This window comes from Scyliorhinus canicula, chromosome 7 (assembly GCF_902713615.1).
Source record: "Scyliorhinus canicula chromosome 7, sScyCan1.1, whole genome shotgun sequence".
In the NCBI taxonomy this organism is placed as follows: domain Eukaryota; kingdom Metazoa; phylum Chordata; class Chondrichthyes; order Carcharhiniformes; family Scyliorhinidae; genus Scyliorhinus; species Scyliorhinus canicula.
In genome coordinates, this window is record NC_052152.1 from 206,100,336 (window position 1) to 206,124,803 (window position 24,468).

At 46.6% G+C, this 24,468-nt stretch overlaps 1 protein-coding gene across 3 annotated transcripts in view; it reads right to left on the bottom strand.

The window, feature by feature from the left end:
* The window catches only part of LOC119969748 (14-3-3 protein beta/alpha-1-like), an 81,694-nt gene that overhangs the window by 32,418 nt on the left and 24,808 nt on the right, over nucleotides 1–24,468 (bottom strand). The window contains exon 1 of one of the 3 annotated variants that reach the window (XM_038803788.1): nucleotides 19,936–20,039. The exons of 1 other annotated variant lie outside the window; for it this stretch is intronic. In XM_038803788.1, coding sequence (XP_038659716.1) covers nucleotides 19,936–19,939 — 4 coding nt within the window. In that variant the 5' untranslated portion in view covers nucleotides 19,940–20,039. Of the gene's footprint in view, nucleotides 1–19,935; nucleotides 20,040–24,468 lie in introns of those variants that run through there. One more of the 3 variants, XM_038803790.1, reaches the window with a different exon arrangement.

The following is a 24,468-nucleotide window of genomic DNA, read 5'->3' on the forward strand; positions in this document are numbered from 1 at the left end:
TTAGTGGGGCTGTGATACTCGATGGGATTAGTGGGGCTGTGATACTCGATGGGATTAGTGGGACTGTGATACTCGATGGGATTAGTGGGGCTGTGATACTCGATGGGATTAGTGGGACTGTGATACTCGATGGGATTAGTGGGACTGTGATACTCGATGGGATTAGTGGGGCTGTGATACTCGATGGGATTAGTGGGGCTGTGATACTCGATGGGATTAGTGGGACTGTGATACTCGATGGGATTAGTGGGGCTGTGATACTCGATGGGATTAGTGGGGCTGTGATACTCGATGGGATTAGTGGGGCTGGGATTCCCGATGGGATTAGTGGGACTGAGATACTCGATGGGATTAGTGGGGCTGTGATACTCGATGGGATTAGTGGGGCTAAAATACTCGATGGGATTAGTGGGGCTGTGATACTCGATGGGATTAGTGGGGCTGTGATACTCGATGGGATTAGTGGGGCTGGGATACTCGATGAGATTAGTGGGGCTGCGATACTCGATGGGATTAGTGGGGCTGTGATACTCGATGGGATTAGTGGGACTGTGATACTCGATGGGATTAGTGGGACTGTGATACTCGATGGGATTAGTGGGGCTGTGATTCTCGATGGGATTGGTGGGGCTGTGATACCCGATGGGATTAGTGGGACTGTGATACTCGATGGGATTAGTGGGGCTGTGATACTCGATGGGATTAGTGGGGCTGGGATACTCGATGGGATTAGTGGGACTGTGATACTCGATGGGATTAGTGGGGCTGTGATACTCGATGGGATTAGTGGGGCTGTGATACTCGATGGGATTAGTGGGGCTGTGATACTCGATGGGATTAGTGGGTCTGTGATACTCGATGGGATTAGTGGGGCTGGGATACTCGATGGGATTAGTGGGACTGTGATACTCGATGGGATTAGTGGGGCTGTGATACTCGATGGGATTAGTGGGGCTGTGATACTCGATGGGATTAGTGGTACTGTGATACTCGATGGGATTAGTGGGGCTGGGATTCCCGATGGGATTAGTGGGGCTGTGATTCTCGATGGGATTAGTGGGACTGTGATACTCGATGGGATTAGTGGGGCTGGGATTCCCGATGGGATTAGTGGGACTGTGATACTCGATGGGATTAGTGGGACTGTGATACTCGATGGGATTAGTGGGGCTGTGATACTCGATGGGATTAGTGGGGCTGTGATACTCGATGGGATTAGTGGGGCTGTGATACTCGATGGCATTAGTGGGGCTGGGATTCCCGATGGGATTAGTGGGACTGAGATACTCGATGGGATTAGTGGGGCTGTGATACTCGATGGGATTAGTGGGGCTGTGATACTCGATGGGATTAGTGGGGCTGTGATACTCGATGGGATTAGTGGGGCTGTGATACGCGATGGGATTAGTGGGGCTGTGTTACTCGATGGGATTAGTGGGGCTGGGATACTCGATGGGATTAGTGGGACTGTGATACTCGATGGGATTAGTGGAACTGTGATACTCGATGGGATTAGTGGGGCTGTGATACTCGATGGGATTAGTGGGGCTGTGATACTCGATGGGATTAGTGGGGCTGTGATACTCGATGGGATTAGTGGGGCTGGGATACTCGATGGGATTAGTGGGGCTGTGATACTCGATGGGATTAGTGGGGCTGGGATACTCGATGGGATTAGTGGGGCTGTGATACTAGATGGGATTAGTGGGGCTGTGATACTCGATGGGATTAGTGGGGCTGTGATACTCGATGGGATTAGTGGGACTGTGATACTCGATGGGATTAGTGGGACTGTGATACTCGATGGGATTAGTGGGGCTGTGATACTCGATGGGATTAGTGGGACTGTGGTACTCGATGGGATTAGTGGGGCTGGGATACTCGATGGGATTAGTGGGGCTGTGATACTCGATGGGATTAGTGGGACTGTGATACTCGATGGGATTAGTGGGGCTGTGATACTCGATGGGATTAGTGGGGCTGTGATACTCGATGGGATTAGTGGGGCTGTGATACTCGATGGGATTAGTGGGACTGTGATACTCGATGGGATTAGTGGGGCTGTGATACACGATGGGATTAGTGGGGCTGTGATACTCGATGGGATTAGTGGGGCTGGGATACTCGATGGGATTCGTGGGGCTGTGATACTCGATGGGATTAGTGGGACTGTGATACTCGATGGGATTAGTGGGACTGTGATACTCGATGGGATTAGTGGGGCTGTGATACTCGATGGGATTAGTGGGACTGTGATACTCGATGGGATTAGTGGGGCTGTGATACTCGATGGGATTAGTGGGGCTGTGATACTCGATGGGATTAGTGGGACTGTGATACTCGATGGGATTAGTGGGGCTGTGATACTCGATGGGATTAGTGGGACTGAGATACTCGATGGGATTAGTGGGGCTGTGATACTCGATGGGATTAGTGGGGCTGTGATACTCAATGGGATTAGTGGGGCTGTGATACTCGATGGGATTAGTGGGGCTGTGATACTCGATGGGATTAGTGGGGCTGGGATACTCGATGGGATTAGTGGGGCTGTGATACTCGATGGGATTAGTGGGGCTGTGATACTCGATGGGATTAGTGGGACTGTGATACTCGATGGGATTAGTGGGGCTGTGATACTCGATGGGATTAGTGGGGCTGTGATACTCGATGGGATTAGTGGGGCTGTGATACTCGATGGGATTAGTGGGGCTGTGATACTCGATGGGATTAGTGGGGCTGTGATACTCGATGGGATTAGTGGGGCTGTGATACTCGATGGGATTAGTGGCGTCAGTAGGTTTGTAATTCCTGGTGGAATTGAGAGAGTGGTGCAGTTGTGATCCAAGATGGGGCTAGCAGGGGTGACCCCCCTCCTCCATGAAACATTATTTCATCCAATTCCACCTGCCAATCTGAAATAAAAGGACCTATTTTTTTAGTTTAGAGCACATGTGTGTTTATACTGGCTCAGTACACTGAATGAATCGTAACACGGACCTGTTGAAGAAGACAGTGCACAGGAGTGTGGAACAGTGTTTTAGAAGAATCTCTCTTTCCCCCCCTTCCCTTTCCTGCCCCCCACCTTCCCCTGTCCCCTTGTGTGTCTATAGAGAGTGAGGGGGCAGCACATTAAGTGGGGAATTAGGAATTATATACAAGCTAAAAAAAAAACAATTAAGGGACAATTTAGCGTGGCCAATTCACCGACCCTGCACATCTTTGGGTTGTGGGGGTGAAACCCACGCAGACACGAGGAGAATGTGCAAACTCCACATGGACAGTGACCCAGAGCCGGGATCAAACCTGGGACCTCGGCGCCGTGAGGCTGCAGTGCTAATCGGAATTAGATAATCAGTTGTAATTGCTGAATATTTCATTATAGTTTTTATCATAAATAAACAGTAATTGTGTTTACATTCACAAACCTGGTGAGTGCAATTATTGGGCAGCCAAGGGCCAAAGACTTTGGGTATTTCTCTAAGAACTGTTGGTTAATTCACTTGTGTTGTAGCTCCGGGTCAAGTGGGGCTGGAATTGACCATGCACAAGCCCAGGGTATCATAATAGGCCAAAGAATGTGCAGGGTAGATGGATTGGCCATGCTAGATTGCCCCTTGGTGGGGTTATGGGGGTAGGCTGGGGGATTGGGCCTCTCTCTCTCTCAGAGGGTCAGTGCCGGCTCAAAGGGCCGAATTGCCTTATGCTGCACTGTAGGGATTTCATGAACAGTGTGAAGCCGGAAGTTTCGGTGAATGCAGAAGATCCCATGACGCAACTTGAAGAGCAGAGGAATTCCCCTGTGCTACCAGCCAACTCTTCACCCTTGACTTAACTCCAGTAGAAAACATAGAAAATAGGAGACCATTCAGCCCTTCGAGCCTGTTCCACCATTCATTATGATCATAGCTGATCATCCAAATCAATAGCCTAATCCCACCTTTCTCCCCATATCGTTTGATCACCTTTGCCTATACCCAACTGCTTCTTGAAAACATACAATGTTTTGAACCCAACTACTTCCTCTGGTAACGAATTCCACAGACCCACCACTCTGGGTGAAGAAATTTCTCCTCAACTCTCTCCTAAATGGTCGACCCCGTATCCTCAGACTGTGACCACTGGTTCTGGACACACCCACCATTGGGAACATCCTTTCTGCATCTACTCCGTCCAGTCCTGTTAGAATTTTATAGGTTTCTGAGATTGCCCCCTCATTCTTATGAACTCCAGCGGGAACAATCCTAATCGATTCAATCTCTCCTCATTCGCCCATCCGACCATCCCAGGAATCAGTCTGGTAAATCTTCGCTGCACTCCCTCTAAAGAAAGAACATCCTTCCTCAGATAAGGAGAAAATACTGCACACAATATTCCAGGTGTGGCCTCACTAAGACCCTGTATAATTGCAGCAACGCATCTCTGCTCTTGTACTCGAATCCTCCCACAAATCGCTGGCTTTTAAAGCAGACCAAGGCAGGCCAGCAGCAAGGTTCAATTCCCGTACCAGCCTCCCCGAACAGGCGCCAGAATGTGGCGACTAGGGGCTTTTCACAGTAACTTCATTGAAGCCTACTTGTGACAATAAGTGATTTTCATTTGCTTCTTTACTGCCTGCTGCACCTTCATGTTTACCTTCAGTGACTGGTGTACAAGGACACCTAGGTCTCATTGCACATTCCCCTCTCCTAGTTTATGGCCATTCAGACAATAGTCTGCCTTCCCATTTTTGCTACCAAAGTGGAAAACCTCACATTTATCCAAATTATACTGCATCTGCCATTCGTTTGCCCACTCGCTCAATTTGTCAAACTGCTGATTCCTTTCAATTCTGCACAGGAGATCTTGCTTTTCACAAGTTGGCTTTCCCATTTGTGAAAGCAGTGACCTTAACTCAAATGTACCTTAACTGTTGTAAATTGCTTTGGGACAAAGATGATACGTTGAATATAAATGCAAGCTCTTTCATTTTTCCTTTAAGGTAAAGGATGGGGCAGGCTTGTGACTGCTTCAGCAGTCTGGAACTGAGCTGGTGGATGTCGTTCAGGGTTGCTTTCTGATTTGAGTTTGTTGTGGGTGATAAAGGAAGGGAGACCCAGATTGCTAACTGGAAATAGAGGTAATAGCACCCTTAGACAACATATCGAACAGAGAAAAATACAGCACAGAACAGGCCCATCGGCCCACGATGTTGTGCCGAACCTTTGTCCTAGATTAATCATAGATTATCATAGAATTTACAGTGCAGAAGGAGGTCACTCGGCCCATCGGGTCTGCACCAGCTCTTGGAAAGAGCACCCTACTCAAGGTCAACACCTCCTCCCTATCCCCATAACCCAGTAACCCCACCGAACACTAAGGGCAATTTATCATGGCCAATCAATCTAACCTGCAAATCTTTGGGCTGTGGGAGGAAACCGGAGCACCTAGAGGAAACCCACGCACACACAGGGAGGATATGCAGACGCCGCACAGACAGTGACCCAAGCCGGAATCGAACCTGGGACCCTGGAGCTGTGAAGCAATTGTGCTATCCACAATGCTACCGTGCTGCCTTTAAGAACAAATTAATCTACACTCCATTATTCCACCGTAATCCATGTACCTATCCAATAGCCGCTTGAAGGTCCCTAATGTTTCCGACTCAACTACTTCCACAGGCAGTGCATTCCATGGCCCCACTACTCTCTGGGTAAAGAACCTACCTCTGACATACCCCCTATATCTTCCACCATTCACCTTAAATTTATGTCCCCTTGTAATGGTTTGTTCCACCAGGGGAAAAAGTCTCTGACTGTCTGCTCTATCTATTCCCCTGATCATCTTATAAACCTCTATGAAGTCGCCCCTCATCCTTCTCCGTTCTAATGAGAAAAGGCCTAGCACCCTCAACCTTTCCTCGTAAGACCTACTATCCATTCCAGGCAACATCCTGGTAAATCTCCTTTGCACATTTTCCAAAGCTTCCACATCTTTCCTAAAATGAGGCGACCAGAACTGCACACAGTACTCCAAATGTGGCCGTACCAAGGTTTTGTACAGCTGCATCATCACCTCACGGCTCATAAATTCAATCCCTCTGCTAATGAACGCTAGCACACCATAGGCCTTGTTCACAGCTCTATCCACTTGACTGGCAACTTTCAAAGATCTATGAACATAGACCCCAAGATCTCTCTGCTCCTCCACATTGCCAAGAACCCTACCGTTAACCCTGTATTCCGCATTCATATTTGTCCTTCCAAAATGGACCTCACACTTTTCAGGGTTAAACTCCATCTGCCACTTCTCAGCCCAGCTCTGCATCCTATCTATGTCTCTTTGCAGCCGACAACAGCCCTCCTCACTATCCAGATCTCCACCAATCTTCGTATCGTCTGAAAATTTACTGACCCACCCTTCAACTCCCTCATCCAAGCCATTAATGAAAATCACAAACAGCAGAGGACCCAGAACTGACCCCTGCGGTACGCCACTGGTAACTGGGCTCCAAGCTGAATATTTGCCATCCACCACCACTCTCTGACTTCTATTGGTTAGCCAGTTCGTTATCCAAATGGCCAAATTTCCCACTATCCCATGCCTCCTTACTTTCTGCATAAGCCTACCATGGGGAACCTTATCAAATGCGAATGGAATACTGTTCAATTCCACACGATTCAGCACAAACCATAGAATCCCAGTGTAGAAGGAAGGCATTCAGCCAGAATGTGCCCCGACCCTCCGAAAGAGCAGACTACCTAGGCACAGCCCCTCGCCCTATTCTAGAAACCCCGCACATTGATAATGACTAATCCACCTAACCTTCATATATTTGGACTGTGGGAAGAAACCGGAGCACCCGGAGAAAACCCACGCAGACACAGGAAGAACGTGCAAACTCCACACAGTCACCAAGGCTGGAGTCGAACCCTGGTCTGTGGTGCTGTGAAGCAGCAGTGCTAACCACTGCAAAAAAGAGTCAGGTATACAACTTTGAAATAGGCCAACTTCAACATTACACAGGAAGAGCTTGAGGAAATGGATTGTGCTCAATGAAACCACAATAGTTGCAGCACTTGTAGGGTAAGTGCAAACACAGCAAGGACTTGGAGGTGCAGTTAAAGTGAAACAAGCTTAGATGGATAAGTCAATAAAAAAACCCAATCAGAAACCAAATCCTGCAACACCTGACAAATTAAAAGTAAAGAGACCGCTGCAAAGATTTAGGAAGTCTTCTACTGAAACTGAGTATTTGTAAAAATACAGAGGGGCAAAGAGTCATCGAAACCCTCCAGTGCAGGAAGAAGCCATTCTGCCCATCGAGTCTGCACCGACCTTTCGAAAGACCACCCTTCCTAGGCCAAATCTTCTGCCCTATTCCTGCAACATCATCCAAGGGGTAATTTAGCATGGCCAATCCACCTAAGCTGCATATATGTAGACTGTGGGAGGAAACCAGAGCAAACGGAGGAAACTCATGCAGACACAGGGAGAACGTGCAAACTCCACACAGAGAGTCACCCAAGGCCATGTCCCTAGTGCTGTGAGACAGCAGAGGTAACCTGGGTCTCTGGGGCTGTGAGGCAGCAGCGTTAACCAGGGTCTCTGGCGCTGTGAGGCAGCAGTGCTAACCCGGGGCCCTGGTGCTGTGAGGCAGCAGTGCTAACCCGGGGCCCTGGTGATGTTGTGGCAGCAGTGCTAATGCGGGTCCCTGGCACTGAGGAAGCAGTGCTAATCCGGGTCCCTGGCACGGTGAGGAAGCAGCACTACACAGAGTTCCTGGCACTGAGACAGCAGGGCTAACACGGGTCCCTGGCAGAAACAGCAGTGCTAACCCGGGTCCCTGGTGATGTTGTGGCAGCAGTGCTAATGCGGGTCCCTGGCACTGAGGAAGCAGTGCTAATCCGGGTCCCTGGCACGGTGAGGAAGCAGTACTACACAGAGTTCCTGGCACTGAGACAGCAGGGCTAACACGGGTCCCTGGCAGAAACAGCAGTGCTAACCCGGGTCGTTACCAGGGTTTCTAGTGCTGTGAGGCAGCTGTGCTAACCTGGTCCCTGGTGTTGTGAGGAAGCAGTACTACACCGGGTCCCTGGCACTGAGACAGCAGTGCTAACCCAGGTCACTGACACGGTGAGGAAGCAGTACTACACCGGGTCCCTGGCACTGAGACAGAGGTGCTAACCCGGGTCCCTGGCAGAAACAGCAGTGCTAACCCGGGTCCCTGGCACTGTGAGGAAGCAGTGCTAACCACTGTACCAAGTGAAAGCAGCCAGTTCACACTTCATGCTAATTATTACTAACACGGAGTGCTTGTAAGATGCTGGGAGATTGCTCTTTCCTCAATACCCGTTTCCACATGGACACAGATAAATACGTTCACCATGAGACTTTCTGCAAATATTCAGAAGTGACGAACACTGGTATCTATTATAGGGTTGGTAACTAAGCACAGGTCTGAATTTTTCACTCGTCAGGCACACAAACCTGGTGGAAGCGGGTTCAATACAGACTTCAGGTCACGATCAGCCCCAATTTACAGCCCACGAGCATGAAATGCGTGCTATAAAAGGCTGAGTGCTGCGGGGGAGGGTGGGTGCCAAGAGAAATGACAGTGCAGGCGGGCATTTCCAACCAGCTGCTGGGAGGCTGACAGCTGCCTCAGCGAACTGCACTTTTGTTCCAATGACATTTGCAAATTCTCTCCATCATGCAGAGTAACTAACGTGCTGCGGAGCACACAACACTGCAACCCTCAGGCATCGTGTTTTATTTAATCCCGGATGCTGTTTAGCACACTGGGCTAAATCGCTGGCTTTGAAAGCAGACCAAGGCAGGCCAGCAGCACGGTTCGATTCCCGTAACAGCTTCCCCGAACAGGCGCCGGAATGTGGTGACTAGGGGCTTTTCACAGTAGCTTCATTGAAGCCTACTTGTGACAACAAGCGATTTTCATTTCATTTATCCTGCCCTGGATCGGGAATGGTGTAAAAAAAACGTGTCCGCCATCTGGCTGAATGACCCCTGCGGCAAGCGTAAAAGTGCACTGACCATGTAAAACTCAGGCCAATTATATGTTTAATGGGTTCAATGGCCCTTTTAATTGTCGGCAGGCGCGTATCCAACTTTCGCGCACTGACCAAAATATCGCCTGAAGGGGGCAGCACGGTGGCGCAGTGGGTTAGTCCTGATGTCTCACAGCACCGAGGTCCCAGGTTCAATCCCGGCTCTGGGCCACTGTCTGTGTGGAGTTTGCACATTCTCCCTGTGTCTGCGTGGGCTTTGCCCCCACAACCCAAAAGATGTGCAGGTTAGGTGGATTGGCCACGCTAAATTGCCCCTTAATTGGAAGAAATGAATTGGGTACTCTAAACTTAAATTTAAAAAAAATCACCTGAAGGTGCACTTTTACACGAGTTCGGGTTGGGCACGTTCCCACTCAAGCCCTGGAAAATTCTGGCTGCAATGATTTTGAATCAGTTATACAGACACCTAAGCCAATAGATTCCCAGGGACAGGTTATATCTGAATAAGCAGCGAAGCAATTATAATAAAGTCCCACCAATGGTGGAGTGACATTACTGATTAACCTCACAAATAGCCACATTGTGACATACATTACAATAGGAGTCAACTAGATAGGTTCCAGCCATCCTAAAATGTTAAATGTACAAACGATCAAAGGCAACATAAACTATATTTTTAATAAATTTAAAAAGTGAAATTTACTGGGGAAATTGTTTCATGAAACAAGAAAACGAGAATAATGCAAAATCTGTTGCACTAATTTGAGACTGGAGGTGGACTGTGGTCAGGAATGAAACCACAGCAACAAGGAACAGCCATGTCATGCGCAGAGCACACTTTTACTACACAAAATAAAACCCTTTCTTTTCCCAATCCTCATTTCCCTTTGATTTGCAAATGTGTTATTTAGTTCTGACTCAACTGTATAGTTTTAAAATTACAATCTTTTATAATTTAATGGCTGGGTTGACTGATTGCCTGAGTCATTAACAGGCCATTTGTGTTTGGGTGGGGCATCTTTATTCTGAAGGCGCTGTTCCACCGAGAGAGACTCATAGCCATGATTCACCACCTGAAAAGTGGCAGCTGTTTAGGAGGGTGCTGAATGAAAGTGGAATATGCAGCAGGGATCAAGGTGGAGAAGAGGTGAGGAAGCCACAAGATGGTGCAGTTAGGAGATTGCCTTCATCTCTAGAACTCTGATTTGAATCCAGATCAGATGGTAGAAAGCATAAGAGGAGGCCATTCAATATGATCATGGCTAATCCTCTATTTCAACACCATACTTCCGCACTCTCCCTATACCAGGGGTGGGCAAACTACGGCCCGCGGGCCGCATGCGGCCCGCCAAAGGTATTTCTGCGGCCCACCAAGTCATTAAAAAAAAAAAAAAAAAAAATTTTTTTTATAAAATCTTTTTTTTTTTTTAATTTTTTTTTAAGGTTAATGGGGGGGGGCTGTTGGGTTACTTACTGGTATAGGGTGGATACGTTGACTTGAGTAGGGTGATCATTGCTCGGCACAACGTCGAGGGCCGAAGGGCCTGTTCTGTGCTGTACTGTTCTATGTTCTATATGAGGCGCCCAGAATCATAACCGGGTGAAGTAATTATTTTACTTAATATACTATGCGGCCCTTTGTGAATTGTGAATTTCTGAATGTGGCCCTTGCACGGAAAAGTTTGCCCACCCCTGCCCTATACCCTTGACACCTTTAAAGTCTAGTATTCTATTTCCTTCTTAACTGTATTCAGTGACTTGGCCTCCACAGCCTTCTGTGGTGGAGAATTCCACAGGTTCACCATCCTCTGAGTGACGAGGTTTCTCCTCGTCTCAGTCCCAATGGCCCACCCCGTATCCCCAGACCGGGATCCCTACCAGAGGAAACATTCTACCTGCATCCAGTCTGTCCGGCCGGGTCAGAATTTTATACGTATCAAATGAGATTTCCTCTCATTCTTCTAAACTCTCCGATGAATATAGGCCAAGTCAACCCAATCTCTCCTCATACGGCAATACTGCCACCCCAGGAATCAGTCTGGTTACCCTTTGCTGCACTCCCTTTATGGAAAGTACATCTTTTCTTAGGTAAGGAGACCAAAACTGCACGCAACACTCGAGGTGTGGTCGCACCAAGCTGAAAGACATCTTTGCTCCTGTACTCAGATCCTCTTGAAATGTAGGCTAACATGCCATTTACATTCCTTTTTAAAATAAATTTAGAGTAACCAATAAATTTTTATTAATAAAGGGGCAATTTAGTGTGGCCAATCCACCTACCCTGCACATCTTTGGGTTGTGGGGGTAAAACCCACGCAAACACGGGGAGAATGTGCAAACTCCACACGGACAGTGACCCAGAGCCGGGATTCGAACCTGGGACCTCGGCACCGTGAGGTAGCAGTGCTAACCACTGCGCCGCCGTGTTGCCCGCTCCATTTACATAGCTGACTGTTAATGTAAGTTCCCAGGTTACTTTCTACCTCAACATTTCTCCATCTATCACCATTTAGATGATACTCTGCCATTCTGTTACCTGGACAACTTCACATTTACCCACATCATACTCCACCTGCCATGCACTTGCCCACTCACTCAACTTGTCTAAATCACCTTGAGCCTCTTTACTTCCTCCTCACCACTAATATTCTCACCAGGTTTGGTGTCATCAGCAAACATGGAAATATACTTTTGATCCCTTCATCTAAATCGCCGGCACAAGTCCCTCTTCGTAGAATCATAAAAAGGCCACTCAGCCCATCGTGCTTGTGTCAGCCCTTTGAAAGAGCTATTTAATCCCCATTTTTTTCCATTTCAAAGATTGATCCAAATTCCCTTTGTGGAGCACAAAGTCACAAAAACAAAGTTTGTAAAGTAAACAAAACCGGGAGTCACACTGTAGTGTTCAGACACCATCCCCTAGACTGGAAGAAGAGCAATAACACTGTACATTCCCAATGGAGTCTCACAGCTGCCCAGAGCATTCTGACTGCTTTGGCGGGTGCTCAGATTGGAAGACTAAGAGCAAGAGTAGGCCATTTGTCCTTTGTGCCGCCTCTGTCATTCAATAAGATCATGACTGATCTGATCTTGGCCACAAATCCTCTTCCTTGTCTGCCCCCACCCCCGCCCCACCCCAATTGTTCAAAAATCTATACCTCAGCCTTGAATATATTCAATGTCACAACTCCACAGCTCTGTGGTAAAGAATTCCGAAGATTACTGACCCTCTGGTAGAGGAAATCCCTCCTCGCCTCTTAAATGGGGGACTCACTTTCTGAAACAGTTCAATTCCTCAAGCGAGAAAGACCCTCTCAGCATCTACCCTGTCAAGCCCCCTCAGAGTGAGGTTACTTCCCACACAAATGACTACACTAATCTTTATTAGTGTCACAAGTCGGCTTACGTTAACACTGCAATGAAGTTACTGTGAAAATCCCCTAGTCGCCACATTCCGGTGCCTGTTCGGGCACACAAGAGGGAGAATTCAGAATGTCCAATTCGCCTAAAAAGCACGTCTTTCGGGACGTACAGGCCCAACCTGCTCAAGCTTTCCTCATAAGCCAACCCGTTCATCCCAAGAATCAACCCGGTGAACCTTTTCTGAACTCACTTCAATGCAAGTATATCCCTCCTTAAATAAGATGTATACAAAAATGTGTGGGTGTATGAATGCCCTGTGCAGATGCAGCAAGGCTTCCTTTTATACTCCACCCAAGGCCAACTTTCCATTTGCCTTCCTAATCACTTGCTGTACTGCATGCAAAAGCATGTTTCACACACAAGAACACCCTGTACATCCTCTGTACTGCAGCATTCCATAGTCTCTTCATTTAAATCATTGTTTTGCTATTCTGCCTTACATTTCCCCACATCGTACTCCATTTGCCAATATTTTCCCCAGCACTGCTCCCTGCGGCACTCCACTAGTTAATCTCAAAAGGGCCCGTTTATCCCGATTCTGTTTTGGGCTAGTTAGCCAATCCTCTACCCATGCCGACATGTCAGCCCCAGCATCATGAGCTCTTACGTTGTGCAGTAACCTTATGCGTGGCACCTGATCAAATACACTACATTCCCCAGGGGAAATGAGGGATACAGGGAGCGGATGAGAAAGTGGAATTGAAGCGAAAGAAGTCATGATAGTATGGAAAGGTGGAGCAGGCTAAATGGGTCATGCGGTTTACTGCTCCAATTTCTCATCTTCGTTTGTACATGTATAGGTTTTCAATTCCATTCCCCCCCCCCCCCCCCCCCCCAACCACTTGTTACATCCTGAAAAGAACTCTATAAATTTGCCAGACACAACTTCCTTTTCTTCAAACCATGCTGACTCTGATTGTATTATGCTTAAATGTCCTGCTATTATTTCTTTAATAATGGTTTCCAGCATTATCTCAGTGACAGATACTGGACAGATAGAAACCGTGCTATAGTTTCCTGATTTCTCTCGCCCGCCTTTCTTGCTAGTTAGAAACACATGTTTGAAGGCCCTCAGATACAGGTTGTACGATCCAGGAGTCTTGTCAACCTTCAGTCCAATAAATGTCTCGTACTAACTTTGCTAATTAAAATTAAGTCGCTCCCTTTCTTTTGCCCCCTGCTTTTCCATTATTATTGGGATACTTTTACTGTCTTTTCCCATGAAAACAGATGCAAAATATTTGTTCAAAGTCTCTGCCATTTCCTTACTTCTCATTATTAATTCCCTAATCTTATCCTCCAAGGGGCCAACGCTCACATAAGCTGCTATTTTCCTTTTGACCTACTTGTAGAAGCTCTTATTGCCGGTTCTTGCATTTTGTTAGTTTACTGTCAAACTATTTTCTCCCTCATTATGTTTTTGATATCCTTTACTAGTTTCCAATTTTTTTTAACCCAATCTTCTGGCCTACCGCTGCTCTTTGCAACATTATTTGATATCATTTTCTTACAATTTGGTACCATCTATAACTTCCTTGGTTAGGCATAGATGGTATTTTTTTTTGTATTGTCATTTGTTCTTGATGGAATATAACTTTATATTCATATATGAAAACGATAAAATATGTCCATAAATGCCTGTCACTGTTTATCTAGAGCCTTACCTGTCAATCTGGCTTGCCAGTTCACTTTAGCTAACCCTGCCGTCATACTTTTGTAATTGCCGTTATTTAAGTTTAAGTCACTGGTTTCAGACCCAAAGTTCTCACCCTTGAACTGAATGTGAAATTCTTCATGTTATGGTCACTCTTCCTCAGGGGGACCTTTATTACGAGATCATTAATCAATCCTCTCTCATTACATATCATAAGATTTAAAATAGCCTGTTCCCTGGTTGGTTCCATAGCATATTCTTCTAAGAAACTGTTTCAAATACACTCTATAAACTTGTCGTCCATGATACCGTTGCATGTTTGATTTGTCCAACCTAAAGTCGGCAATGATTATTGTGGCACCTTTCTTACAAGTCCCCAAAATTCATGATTATTCTCTGTCCTATAAAACGACTCCCACAGTCAATTGTTATGTTGACGTTCCTTTGCTACTTATCACGACCAAACTGATTCTACGTCTTGGCCTTCTGAGCGAAGATCATCTCTCACTACTACTGATCTCATTCTGTTATTAACTGAGCATTTATTTCCTTTGTGTTATCAATTCCTCTATCTGGTTAAAAATTTGGGGTGACTTTTTACCATTATTCCTTTCATAGGATCATAGAATTCACAGTGCAGAAGGAGGCCATTCGGCCCATTGAATCTGCACTGGCTCTTGGAGCAAGCACCCTTCTCAAGTCCACATCTCCAACCTATCCCCGTAACCCCACCTAACCTTTTTGGACACTAAGGGCAATTTAGCATGGCCAATTTACCTAACCTGCACATCTTTGGACAGTGGGTGGAAACCAGAGCAGACACGGAGAGAACGTGCAGACTGCACACAGACAGTGACCCAAGCCAGGAATCGAACCTGGGACCCTGGAGCTGTGAAGCAACAGTGCTAACCACTGTGCTGCTGCGTCGCCCATCTGATCCTATTTGGTGTGCACTTTTATGATTGCATTCTCTGCCCCTTCCTGTCACAGTCTGGGTTATCATTATCTATACTACTGTCCCGTGCTATTGTTTTGCCCTTTCTCTTTAGTGTCGAAATTTCACCGTGTATGAATTCTGTCTATTTAGTTTAAAGTCTTATTGGTAGCCCTGAGGCAGAATCTAATGATATGAGGAAACAAGGCAGGTGGGGTACTTAGCAGTGCAGAAGGTGAAAAGTCAGTTTCCTTTTTATTTAATATAAATTTAGAGTACCCTTTTTCCAATTTAGTGTGGCTAATCCACCTAACGAAAATGAAATGAAATGAAAATCGCTTATTGTCACGAGTAGGCTTCTGTGAAAAGCCCCTAGTCGCCACATTTCGGCGCCTGTTCGGGGAGGCTGGTACGGGAATTGAACCGTGCTGCTGGCCTCCCTTGGTCTGCTTTAAAAGTCAGCGATTTAGCCCAGTGTGCTAAACCAGCCCCTGCACATCTTTGGGTTGTGGGGGGTGAGACTCATGCAGACAAGGGGAGAATGTGGAGATTCCACATGGAGGGGCTGTTTAGCACAATACCTGATTTAAGAAACATGAGAGGATACAGGGAAAGATCCCAAGAAGGGTTAATAGCAGCTGCAAAGAGCAGGATTATAAAATGCAGAGTCCTTCTCCCATACAAACAAACAGGATTTTTGCATGAAGGTAAAAACAATGGCTCACACCTTCATTGAAACTAACCATCTGGAAAAGCATGGATGAGGGTTTCAGTTGAATTAGGTGACGAATGCTTAAAACCAGTAGGTCTTTCAAGTCATAACCAAGTGGATTTTAGCATACAGCTAAAAGCAATGATTCACACCTTCATTGAAATAAAATCAGCAGATAGAAAAGAATGACTAGGGGGGCAAATATATAGGTGGGAAATTCTGCTAACACCAGGTAAATTAAAGAAAATTGGAGACTATCAGTCTACGAGAAACATAATTTAAAGCCAAAATCAAAGTCAAAATTATGAGCTGGGGACACAATTGGAAAATAAAACTATAGAAATGACAGGAATTAAAAGTAACACCTCTTGAAATCAAAGCATTTTGACCATCACAAAGGAAGAATGTAATCAGCTCTGTGAGCAGAGGTCATGTCAAAATGAATACTTAGTTGTGTTAGACAAAATTAGATTAAAGGTACCTTTTACAATCCAAGTGAAATAAAAGTTACTTTGCAATAAAGTCATAAAAACTTAATAACTATCAGAAAAATATATAAACCCTGAGAAAGGCGCAGAGAGGCAGAGGGCAGAGAAGGAAAAAGAGAAGCAAGCAGAGTCATCTTACAGTCAGCTCGGTCATGGGGAAAGGGACAAAGCAAAGTAGCCAAGCTAAAACAGCTAATACATCTAAGGAAGACCAGAATTTAAAGAGGAGGCAGAGTCAGTTCAGAAACAGCCAGCAGAGCCAGCTCTCACAGCTCGGTACTTGGGAAAGATAGAACATAGCAACCGAGCTAACCAGTGAATACATCTAAAGAAGACCAGACTTTAAAGACCGATTGTCAAGGTGGGCCTGAAGGTCCCTTCAACCAACCAGAAGGATCCAGATGCAAGATCTTTTTACCTTTCTGTAAAGACAGTGATTGCAGCTTTTAAAAGAAAAAAATATAATAATAAAATAACTTAAAAGTTTTAACCTGAAACAGTGGTTTCAGGGAGTGAGAATCCCTGTTCACCATTTAGAATGTCGTCCCTTTTTTTTACATAAAATTTACAGTGCAGAAGGAGGCCATTCAGCCCATCAAGTCTGCACCGGCTCTTGGAAAGAGCACCCTACCCAAGGTCAACACCTCCACCCTATCCCCATAACCCAGTAACCCCACCCAACACTAAGGGCAATTTTGGACACTACGGGCAATTTATCCTGGCCAATCCACCTAACCTGCACATCTTTGGACTGTGGGAGGAAACCGGAGCACCCGGAGGAAACCCACGGACACACGGGGAAGATGTGCAGACACAGACAGTGACCCAAGCCGGAATCGAACCTGGGACCCTGGAGCTGTGAAGCGATTGTGCTATCCACAATGCTACCGTGCTGCCCCCGGTATGGGGGACTTCGAAGAATAGTGGTGAATTTTCAACAACACAGGTCATGGCAGCCCTAAGAAGGGTCAACGGGGAGGGAGCTGGATGACAGTGGAGAGGTCAATCTCTACCAAAGGTTGCTCAAACATGCTGGAGGGGAGATCAGGGGCTGGTTTAACACAGTGGGCTAAACAACCGGCTTGTAATGCAGAACCTGGCCAGCAGCGCAGGTTCAATTCCCACATTGGCCTCCCCGAACAGGCGCTGGAATGTGACGACAAGGGGCTTTTCATAGTAACTTCATTGAAGCCTACTTGTGACAATAAGCGATCAAGGGTGACTGTGTACATTCCCTCGGCCGCAAAAAAATACTTTTTACTGTACTTCTGTACTGTACTACTGTGCAGGGGCTGGTTTAGCTCACTGGGCTAAATCGCTGGCTTTTAAAGCAGACCAAGCAGGCCAGCAGCACAGTTCGATTCCCGTACCAGCCTCCCCGGACAGGCGCCGGAATGTGGCGACTAGGGTCTTTTCACAGTAAATTAATTGAAGCCTACTCGTGACAATAAGCGATTTTCATTTTTTTTTCATTTCATTTTGGTACATGTGACAATAAATCAAATCAATCAATCGATTGAGGACAGGTCAATGGTACAGCTGGAAGAGTCGAGGGCAATGGAGGAAAGGTCAAAGATGATCGGGGTGATGGTTGGCAGGTCGTTTTACCAGGGGTTTAACTCAATGGTGATGTGGGATATGATGCCGGTGCCAATTAAATAGAGCACACGGAACTTTGACCACTGTGAGATAGATAGCGGCAGGATCGTGGACTTCCTGCCCACCTCCACTTCATAATCGGCCAGGCCCCTTGACTGTACCTAGTTAATTGGCTGGTTGCTGTATGATTGCGTGTGGCCAGCTATCCTGCCTCTGAATGGAGGTCCTGCTCACTTCTGGTAACGCTGTCGGGATACTTGCCAGTGTAACAAGATTCCACCGCTACTTATTTAACTTGCCAGAACAGTGGATCAAGTGAAGCCCATCCCAAAGGAACAGCTCCCTCTTCTCCCCAGTACTGTTGCCACTGCCCAGTGAACTGAAACCTATCACTCCTATTTCAATCTTTCAATCACCTCTTCCAGCACTGTGCAGCAAAGAGACAAATTGAGAATTTATTCTCACAACCCCTCTTCCCTAAGCACAACACATTTTCAATCTTAGTGACAGGAAAGTGGTGAAGAAACCTCAGGAAACAGCAACTTGCATTTCATTTAGTGCCCTTTAATTGATAAAAGATCCCAAGGTACTTCACAGGTGTGACACAGGACAAAATGTAACACTAAGCCACACAAGGAGCTATTAGGACAAATAGCTAGCGCAGTACTGGGTAAAAGAGGGAGCTGCTCCTTTGGCATGGGTTCATTTGACCCACTGTCCTGGCAACTTGAATAAATTGTTGGAGGGGGGTCTTGTTGCACTGGCGGGCACCCTGACAGCATCACCAGAGTGAACGGGTCTGGTAACTAAAATACTTCGCCAAATAAGCAGGGTTTAGTACGTGTCTTACAAGAGGAGGGCAGAGAGCTGCAGCAAAAACTTCAGAGGAACTTGGAGAGATTTTGTCCCTAGACATGCCGTGTGCAGGCCCACCGAAATATGGCCATCCCCAGCACTCATTAGGCAAACTCCCAGTTGTGGGAAAATAGCCCCAATGCTTTGTGGAGTCCTTGGGAGAGCGAAGGGAGTAAACCCTGACAAAAAAATCTGGAGTGGAGGCCAAAGGCAGACTGATCTTTAAATATGTCAATTCCTGCAACAAAGCCGGTCCGGCCAGAGCTCTCTGCATCCCTTTTGACTCCGCTGGGCAGGTCAAGAGGGAGGTTTAGGGAGCCCAAGGTCTCTACATTGCCCAAGCTTGTGTCTTGGAGAGGACACTCCAGTTGTGCTCAACACTAAGAGTTATACACATGGCACAAACCATCAGTCCAAAGAAGTGCAGGTTAGGTGGGGTTACAGGGGTAGAGCGGGGGGGGGGGGGGGGGGGGGGTGGTCCTGGGTGGAGTGCTCCTTTGGAGGGTTGGTGCAGACCCAATGGGCCACAATGGCCTCCTTTTGCACTGTAGGGGTGTCCAAAATCCTATTGATCAATTTAGGGGACAGGTGGCTGCAGAGATACAGGAGAGGGGGTTTTGGGAGGAAATTCCAGAGTTTAGCAGCAACGTAGCTGAAAGCATTTTCACGAATGATAAAGTGGTTGGAAAATCAGGTATGCACCAGAAACCAGAACTGGAGGAAGAGAGTTCCGGAGGGTTGCAAAGTTGGAGGTGGTTACAGGGATGCAGGGTGGGGCCGAGGCCGTGGACGGATGTGAAAACATGAACAAGAATTTTAAAATTGAAATGCAGCCTATGTGCTTCAGTGAGCATAAAGGTAATTTGTGAAACGGGCTGGCTGAAAATTAGAATATGAACTGCAGAATTTTGGATGAGCTCAAGTTTATGAATAGATAGCACCTGAGATATTAAGGAGGAAGTTGCTCAATAAAAGACAGAGAAATTCAAAAGCTAAAGTCTGATTACAAAACCAAAAATAGTTAATAGCACCGCTCAATTCAAATTCAGCCGATTTACCAGATCGTAACGCCACTCAGTAATTGTTTATAGTAATATTCTCGCCACATACTAGAAACTTAGAAAGGGGAATAAGAACATAACTTTCTGATGTTTCAGAGCTTTCAGAAGTTAAAGATCCAACAATCTACCTCCAAATATCACATGAAGGTCACTAATGCCACATTACCAAGCCACTTAAGACTCACCAACGAAGCCCTTACCTACCCATGTAACTTACAACGACGTCTATGCAGGTAAAACCTCAGCTCTCTCGACCAGCAATCTGTTCATTGGGCGAATTGAAACTGGAGCTGCTACTCCCACTAGCAGAAACCCAAAAGCACTTGGCTCAAGATGCAACTTGTTTGGTTAAACTGGTTTAACCAGTACTCCTCCCACCAGGATTAAACAAGCTCTTACATCTGTTCCGTTTAGAATTGCAAAACGTGCAGCCCAGAACTAAAAGCATCAAAACCTTTCTTCTTTGGACAATTAAAAATGTTGTAGATTCGAGTGTAAAGCCCCTGCTCGGGCTGGTGCAATCAGGGGAGCTGGACACATGCCCACCGACATCAACTAAACAGACTGTTCCTGGTTACGCAATGCCTGAATTTTAGAAGTCTCATTGCTGTTTCTAAATCCCTCCATTGCTTTGCCCCTCCCTATCTCTGTAAACTCTCCCCGCCCCACAGCCTCTGAGATATCAGTGCTCCTCTGTCTAGCCTGTTGAACATCCCAGATGTTAACCATTCCACCACCAGAGGCAGAACCTTCTACTGTCTGGGTCCTAAGCTCCGGTATTCCCTCCGGTATTCCCTCCCTAAACCTCTGCCTTTGTGCCTCACTTTCCTCCTTTAAGATGCTCCTTAACACCCACCTCTTTGACAAAACGTTTTTGGTAATCTGCCTGAATACCTCTTTACGTGGTTCGAGGTGGTTTTACACTGCTGTACTAGACCCTCGATCCTGAAGCACTGGAGAAAGTGCAAAGAGTTACACGAACCGTCACAGAATTGAGTGGATACGCCTAACAGAAACACCTGATCAAGAACTTGATAGAATTATGAATGGGTTTGATGGGGTGGATGTGATTAAACTGTTTTCACTTGTGGGTGAGTTAACAATGGAGAACAAATATAAACTAGTAATTAACAGATAAACTAGAGAATTTAAGATGAACCTCTTTACACGAGTGGCAAAAATGTGGAGCTCGCAGTTACATGGAGCGGTTGAGGCATCGATGCATACAAGAGGAAGCTCGATACATCCATGAGGAAGAAGGGAAGAGATTCCAGGCCAGTTGGGAAAAGCTCAATATAGCAGAAGGAGGTTGATGTGTAGCAAAAACTGAATCATAGAGCAGTTGATAAGATGGCCTGTTTCTGTACAATAAATTTGACACAATTCAATAACTGTTGGTAGTCTACCTCTAAAATCGGGTGGGAAGTGGACCTAGGTCGGTGCAGGCTCGATGAGCCAAATGGCCTTCTTGTACACTGTAGGGATTTTATGATGCCCATGAAACCATTGCTGATTTTTGTCAAAACCCACCTTCTTCACTTTAGGGAAGGAAATCTGTCGTCCTCACCTGGTTTGGCCTACATGTGACTCCACTCCATAGCAATGTGGCTGACTCTGAACTGCCCTCTGAACTGGTTGAGCGAACCACTCAGTTCAAGGACAATTAGGGATGGACAATAAATGCTGGCCTTGGCAGAGATGTCCACATCCCATAAAAACATAAAGAACAATACAGCACAGGGCGGGCGGTATGTTCCTGGAAGGGAGCTTTGCGAGTTTGAGGAGCTTGGAGGAGAAATTTGGGCTGGTAAGGGGAAATGATTTTAGGTACCTACAGTTGCGGGACTTTGTTCGTAGACAGGTCCCATCTTTCCCACGCCTCCCGCCAATGGGGATCCAAGACAGAATAGTCTCTAGGGGGGAAGAAGGGGAGGGTAGAGTCTCTGATATTTATAAGGTGCTCATGAGGGAGGAAGGGTCCGAGACGGAGGAACTGAAACTTAAATGGGAGGAGGAACTAGGCGGGGAAATGGAGGACGGGCTGTGGGCAGAGGCCCTGAGTAGGGTAAATTCAACCGCGACATGTGCCAGGCTCAGGCTGATTCAATTTAAGGTCGTTCACCGGGCCCACATGACGGTGGCTCGGATGAGCAAATTCTTTGGGATAGAGGACAAATGCGCTAGGTGCGCGGGAGGACCAGCGAACCACATTCACATGTTTTGGGCATGCCCTAAGCTTAGGGGGTACTGGGAGGGATTTGCGGGCGTCATGTCCCGGGTGCTAAAAACAAGGGTGGCGATGGGTCCAGGGGTGGCAATGTTTGGGGTTTCGGAAGACCCGGGGGAGAGAGAGGCCGATGTTTTGGCCTTTGCTTCCCTGATAGCCCGGCGACGAATGCTATTGGCATGGAGGGACTCAAAGCCCCCGAAGACTGAGTTGTGGCTTGCGGACATGTCGAGTTTCCTGGGTATGGAAAAAATTAAGTTCGCCATGAGGGGATCTGTACAGGGGTTCACCCGGAGGTGGCAACCATTCATTGACTTCTTTGCGGGAGAGTGAGTGTCAGCAGGGGGTGGGGGTTGAGTAGAGTAGAGTAGGAGGGATAAAATGGCGGGTAGTACCGGTGGGAGAGGAGCGGGCTTGTGCAGTATGTTACGATTGAAGTATTGAATGTACGTGGATGTTTGCACATTTTTGCCTTTTTTGCTTTCTTTCTGTTGATGTCTGTAACTGTTTACAAAGCCAAAAACTACCTCAATAAAATTGTTTATTAAAAAAAAATACAGCACAGGAGCAGGCCCTTCGGCCTTCCAAGCCTGTACCGGTCATGATATAACCCTTGGCCAAAACCCTCAGCACCCTAGTGTTGAATCCCTCTATACCAGGGGTGGGCAAACTACGGCCCGCGGGCCGCAAAGGTCTTTATGCGGCCCAGCAAGTCATAAATTATTTTTTTAAAAATTTAAAAAAAAAAAAAAAATTTTTTTTTTAAAGGTTAATGGGGGTGTGTGTGTGTGTGTGGGTGTGTGTGTGGCTGTTGGGTTACTTACTGGTATAGGGTGGATATGTTGACTTGAGTAGGGTGATAATTGCTCGGCACAACATCCAGGGCCGAAGGGCCTGTTCTGTTCTGTGTTCTATATGAGGCACCCAGAATCATAACCGGGTGAAGTAATTATTTTACTTAATATACTATGCGGCCCTTTAAAATTGTGAATTTCTGAATGTGGCCATTGCACGGAAATGTTTGCCCACCCCTGCTCTATACCCATCCTATCCATGTATTTGTTGAGATGCCTTTTGAACGCCGTTAATGTATCTGCTTCCATAACCTCCCCTGACAACACGTTGCAGGCACTCATCACCGTGTAAAAAATCTGCCTCGCACATCACCTCGAAACTTTGCCCCATGGACCTTAAACCTATGCCCCCTCATGACTGACCTGTCCACCCCGGAAGAGTGCCTGCCCACTCTATTCCATGCCCCTCATAACCTTATAGACCTCTATCAGGTCACCCCTCAATCTCGTTGAAAAGAGTAGAGTCTATTCAGCCTCTCCGCAGAGCTAACACCCTCCAGACTAGGCAACATCCAGGTAAACCTCCTCTGCACCCTCTCCAAAGCCTCCACATCCTCTGGCAGCGTGGCGGCCAGAATTGTGCACAATATTCTAAGTGCAGCCGTACCAAGGTTTTAGAAATCTGTACCATGACTTGCCAGTTTTTATACTCGACTCCGGTTCCAATGAAGGCAAGCTTTCCGTATGCTTTCTTGATTACCTTGTCCACTTGTGTTGCCACTTACAAAGATCTGTGGAATTGTACGTCCAGATCTCTCTAACTTCCTACAATCAACAAACTCCTAAGAGTTTTGCCATTTACTTCATATTTTCCCTCTTTGTTAGACCTACCAAAATGCATTACCTCACATTTGTTAAGATTAAACTCCATTTTCCATTTCTCTGCCCAAGTCTCCAACCTATCTACGTCCTGTTGTATCCTCTGACAATCCTGAACACTATCTGTCACTCCACCAATCTTGGTGTCATCCGCGAACTTACTAATCAGACCAGCTACATTTTCCTACAAATCGTTTATGTATACTACAAATAACAGAGGCCCCAGCACTGATCCCCGTGGAACACCACTAGTCACAACCTTCCATTCAGAAAAACACCCGTCTACTGCTACCCTCTGCCTTCTGCGACTGAGCCAGTTCTGTATCCATCTTGCCACCTCATCTCTGATCCCGTGACTTCACCTTTTGTACCAGTCTGCCATGAGGTACCTTGTCAAAGGTTTTACTGAAGTCCATTTAAAACAACATCCACCGCCCTCCCCATATCAATTAGCTTTGTCACCTCCTTAAAAAACTCCATCAAGTTAGTGAGGCACAACCTCCCCTTAACAAAAACCATGCTGTCTATCCCTAATGAGTCCATTTGTTTCCAAATCAGTATATGCACTATCCCTGAGAATTCTCTCCAATAATTTACCTCCTACCGACGCGACGCTCACCAGCGTACAGAACAAAGAACAAAGAAAAGTACAGCACAGGAACTGGCCCTTCGGCCCTCCAAGCCTGCGCCGACCATGCTGCCCGTCTAAACTAAAATCTTTTGCACTTCCGGGGTCCGTATTCCTCTATTGCCATCCTATTCATGTATTTGTCAAGATGCCCCTTAAACGTCACTATCGTCCCTGCTTCCACCACCTCCTCCGGCAGCGAGTTCCAG